We start from the raw sequence: 5000 nt of genomic DNA, 5'->3' as shown, positions 1-5000 counted from the left end.
TCTTGCAATATTATTCTAAACAAGTTGGAAACATGATAACTACTTGTGACTGAATGAGGAGTAAAAAGACATCCAGTATTCAAATTCACATAAGATTTTTAAATAATGAGGTTCTCAATCTCAGCCATTGTTCATACTTCATGCTTTCCAACATATTATAAATAAGAACAAAATGTTTTGGAAACATTCAAAGATTTACGAATTGTTAAATTTTAAATCCTGACTTGAGAAGGGCGGTTTAAATTTCATGAAGCTTAACGTTTAGAGAAATATCTTATGAGAAGACAAATAACGATTGTGTTTATATGTTGAGTCTGGACTTTTGGTGATACAGTATATGAATCCCTTCTCAGCATGTCTAAATATCTGCTGCTCTACTCTAAACAAGTTGGAAACATGATCAGTAATCGTGACTGAATTAAGCAATATTACATGAGAGGGTTTGATTCAACATCATTATTGGCACGACGTTCGTAAGCATGACTGAAGTAATAATATGAGGTTGAATCAAACCCACTGGTGTAATAAAGAGATTATACACATTATGCCAATAAATCACACTTACAGAGCTTTGTTGGAGGGATGGTAATGAAGACGACAGATAACATTTGTGTTTATATATATATATATATATATATATATATATATATATATGTGTGTTTAGGTCTGGGCTTTTGGTGATAGAGAATATGAAATCAATTTTTAACATGTTAAAATTCTTGCCATATTGTACTAAACAAGTTGGAAACATGATAACTAATTGCAACAAATTCACGTAAGAAAAAACAAATTAGGTTCTCAATTTCAGCCATAGTTCATACTTGCTTACTTAGGTGCTTTACGATATATTATAATAATAATAATTTAGAGTTGAGTTGAGTCTGGACTTTTCGTGATACAGTACATGACATCCCTTCTCAGCATGTTTAAATATCTGCTGCTCTACTCTAAACAAAATGGAAACATTGAAGGAATAAACAGAAGTCCAGTAATCAAACTCACATGATATAATGATTTCTGGATCTCAGTCACAGTTCATATTTCATTATCTATGATGTGATTCTAAATCAGAACAAATTACTTTGGAAACATTCACATTTTTATTACCAAAGTATTTTTCAATACTGTGTTTTAAAGATTACTGTTCTTGATCTGACCTGAGTGTGTCCAGTTTACAGTGTGGACTCTCTAGTCCAGGAGACAGATGCTTCACTCCTGAATCCTGCAGATTGTTGTTACTCAGGTCCAGCTCTCTCAGACTAGAGGACTCAGAGCTCAGAACTGAGGACAGAGCTTCACAGCTTCTCTCTGACAGGTTACAGCCACTCAGCCTGAAGAGACGGTAATGAAGAAAAAACAATCAAGAAGTTGAAAAGACAGCAGAGTCTTTAAGTTATGATATATGAGTCCAACTATCGCTGTACTTACAGAGCTTTTTTAGAGGCTTTGACCACTGGCAGCAGCCTCAGAAGAGCCTCCTCTGAAGCAGAGTATTTCTTCAGGTCAAACACGTCCAGATCTTCTTCTGATGACAGTAAGATGAAGACCAGAGCTGACCACTGAGCAGGAGACAGTTTATCTGTGGAGAGACGTCCTGAACTCAGGTACTGTTGGATCTCCTCCACTAGAGAATGATCATTCAGTTCATTCAGACAGTGGAACAGATTGATGCTTTTCTCTGCAGACAGATTCTCACTGATCTTCTCCTTCATGTACTTGACTGTTTCCTGATTGGTCTGTGAGCTACTTCCTGTTTGTTTCAGCAGGCCTTGAAGGAGAGTCTGATTGGTCTGAAGAGAAAGACCAAGGAGGAAGCGGAGGAACAAGTCCAGGTGTCCATTTGGACTCTGTAAGGCCTCGTCCACAGCACTCTGGTAGAAACATGATGGTTTAGGTTTGTTTCTAATTATAAACCACGAGCGTGAGGTTGTTAGTTCTTCTGACAGCAGATTGACTCCAGAGTTGGTGAATGTCAGATGGACATGAAGAGCAGCCAGAAACTCCTGAACACTCAGATGGACGAAACTGAACACCTTGTCCTGGTACAGTCCTCTCTCCTCTTTAAAGATCTGTGTGAACACTCCTGAGTACACTGAGGCTGCTCTGATATCGATGCCACACTCTGTCAGGTCTGATTCATAGAAGATCAGGTTGCCTTTCTGCAGCTGCTCAAAAGCCAGTTTTCCTAGAGACTCAATCATCTTCCTGCTCTCTGGACTCCAGTGTGGATCCGTCTCAGCTCCTCCATCATACTTGACGTTCTTCTGTTTGGACTGAACCACCAGGAAGTGGATGTACATCTCAGTCAGAGTTTTGGGCAGTTCTCCTCCCTCTCTGGTCTTCAACACGTCTTCCAGAACTGTAGCAGTGATCCAGCAGAAGACTGGGATGTGGCACATGATGTGGAGGCTTCGTGATGTCTTGATGTGGGAGATGATTCTGCTGGCCTGCTCCTCATCTCTGAATCTCTTCCTGAAGTACTCTTCCTTCTGTGGGTCCGTGAAGCCTCTGACCTCTGTCACCATGTCAACACACCCAGGAGGGATCTGATTGGCTGCTGCAGGTCGTGTGGTTATCCAGAGGCGAGCAGAGGGAAGCAGTTTGCCCCTGATGAGGTTTGTCAGCAGCACACCCACTGAGGTGGACTTTGTGACATCAGTCAGGATCTCAGTGTTGTGGAAGTCCAGAGGAGGTCGACACTCATCCAGACCGTCAAAGATGAACACAACCTGGAACTCTTCAAACCTGCAGATTCCTGCTTCTTTGGTTTCACTAAAGAAGTAATCAACAAGTTCCACCAAGCTGTACTTTTTCTCTTTCAGCACATTCAGCTCTCTGAAGGTGAATGGAAATATGAACTGGATGTCCTGGTTGGCTTTGTCTTCAGCCCAGTCCAGAGTGAACTTCTGTGTTAAGACTGTTTTCCCGATGCCAGCCACTCCCTTTGTCATCACTGTTCTGATTGGTTCTTCTCTTCCAGGTGGGGTTTTAAAGATGTCTTCTTGTCTGATTGTTGATTCTGGGATGTCTGGTTTCCTGGATGCTGTTTCAATCTGTCTGATCTCATGTTCATCATTGACCTCTGCAGTCCCTCCCTCTGTGAGGTAGATCTCTGTGAACATCTGATTCAGAACGGTTTGGTTTCCTGCTTTAGCAATCCCCTCAAACACACACTGGAACTTCTTGTTTAGGTTAGATTTGAGTTTACGCTTACAAACTCCAGAATGACTCCCTGTAAGTACACACAACAAAGATGATCAATAAGCGATTTCTAAATTACATATGACAGATTACTTCCCCTAAAGATATAAATCCTCTTACTGCTCTGCAGACAGTCAGCCAGCTCGTCCTGCTTCCTTCTCCTCAGGAAGTGCAGTGTGATCTTTAGAAATGCCTCTCTGCTGCTCCTCCTCTGCTCTTCATCTTCACCATCCAACACCTCCTCACCCTCCCTCTGATTCTCTGAGCATTCTGGGTAATCTGGACTCAGAACCTTCTGGATCTTCTTCAGCTCATTCTTCACAAACATGACAATGTCATCCTCCAGCAGCTGGAACAGAAGATTATATGAATCAAATCAGACTGAAATCATGGAAGCAAACATCAGATCCATGTTGGACAGACAATCCCCTGGTCTATAAAGTGCACCAGACGATTGTGAACAAGATAGATGTAAAAGTAGTTGTTGTACATATACAGACCATAAATATGGAGTCCAGGTGTGTTTGATGCTGCTGGGTAGACTGACCACTGGGAACCTCTGAGATCTCCTGGTCCACTCTGTGGAGGGATCAGGAAGAATTAGCTCACATCATGTCTGTCCACACAGAGACACACACAAGGTGAAGGTCCTCTGACTTAAAGTGTTGATTACAGCATGGAATCAAATGGTTTCACCTGACATTTGTTATGGTTTTGTACATTTTCAGTTTTTTGTATTCTGTATATTTCTGTTCCTTGTTGTGTCAAGTCTCTGTGTTTAGTTTATTTCATGTTTCCTGTCTGTTGTTCTGGTTTCCTGTTTTATTTTGATAGTCTGTTTTCTGTCTTGTCTTAGTAGCTTTACTTCATGTCTTGTGTTTTCCCGCTCTTGTGATTGCCTGATGTTTTCCACCTGTTTCCCAGCCCTTGTGTCACCTGCCTCTTGTTTCCTCGTTACCCTGTGTATTTAGTCTTTGGCCGTTTCTCAATCTGTGTTCTTCTATTGACTTGTGTTCTTGTGTTCCTGTGAAACGTCATCTCGTGTTGCCCAAGTACTGTCCCAATACACAAGTTCGCATTTCACCAAGAACAGTTAAGATTCCCGGAAATGTTCTTGACACGCCCATTTTACCGAGGATGCATTGGTTGGTAACTTGTATGAACTTCGCTGCAACCGTATCCCAACATTCATTTCGGCATTCAATGATGGTCGGGTTTCCAGGAACATAGACAGCCCAAAAACGGGACAATTTTAACAATTTTCGCCGTCTTAGTCATCACCAAATTAACTTCTGACCACATTTTAGGCGAGAAATGAACGGTTTAGATTTCGAATATAGGCAGTCTTGCGAAAATCTTTGCCGAATTGACATTTTGCTCCAAGGTTTTCGGAGTTTTCGGAGCTCCGTGAAGTGAGGCGGCCGCCAGCTTGCGCCTGCCCCGGCCGCTAGCTCGTCGCTCGGATAGTCACGCTCAGAGACCCCGCTGGAAGCCGGAGGTCTTTTAGACCGGTCCCGTAAATAAGAGGCTTTTATTTCGCCGTTGACGGATCGATTGTTTAAATATCACAACACATGTCCATCATAAGATTAATGGGAACCTGTGGTTAACTGTCTTTTCAGAGTTAAACTCCACAAGCGCACACACACACACACACACGCACGCACGCACGCACACGCACACACACACACACACACACACACAGGGGGGGAGAGAGATATACACGTTTCTTTTCGGGAGACTTGTTTAAATTATGCCATAGGCTATACATTTACGTATATATAGATTTAGTATTTTTT

General features: G+C 42.0%; 1 protein-coding gene across 1 annotated transcript in view; it reads right to left on the bottom strand.

Moving 5' to 3' along the window:
* Window positions 1-5000, bottom strand: part of LOC118496429 — a 397714-nt gene that overhangs the window by 335456 nt on the left and 57258 nt on the right. The window contains exons 21-24 of the mRNA XM_036008181.1: window positions 3702-3780; window positions 3322-3550; window positions 1429-3232; window positions 1158-1331 (exon numbers count right to left, since the gene is read on the bottom strand). Of these exons, the coding sequence (XP_035864074.1) occupies window positions 1158-1331; window positions 1429-3232; window positions 3322-3550; window positions 3702-3780 (2286 nt within the window). The remainder of the gene's footprint in view (window positions 1-1157; window positions 1332-1428; window positions 3233-3321; window positions 3551-3701; window positions 3781-5000) is intronic.

The sequence above is a fragment of the Sander lucioperca genome, chromosome 1, assembly GCF_008315115.2.
Source record: "Sander lucioperca isolate FBNREF2018 chromosome 1, SLUC_FBN_1.2, whole genome shotgun sequence".
Taxonomy (NCBI): Eukaryota; Metazoa; Chordata; class Actinopteri; order Perciformes; family Percidae; genus Sander; species Sander lucioperca.
The sequence above is the reverse complement of the archived record's forward strand: the minus strand, read 5'-3'. Positions and strand labels throughout refer to the sequence as shown.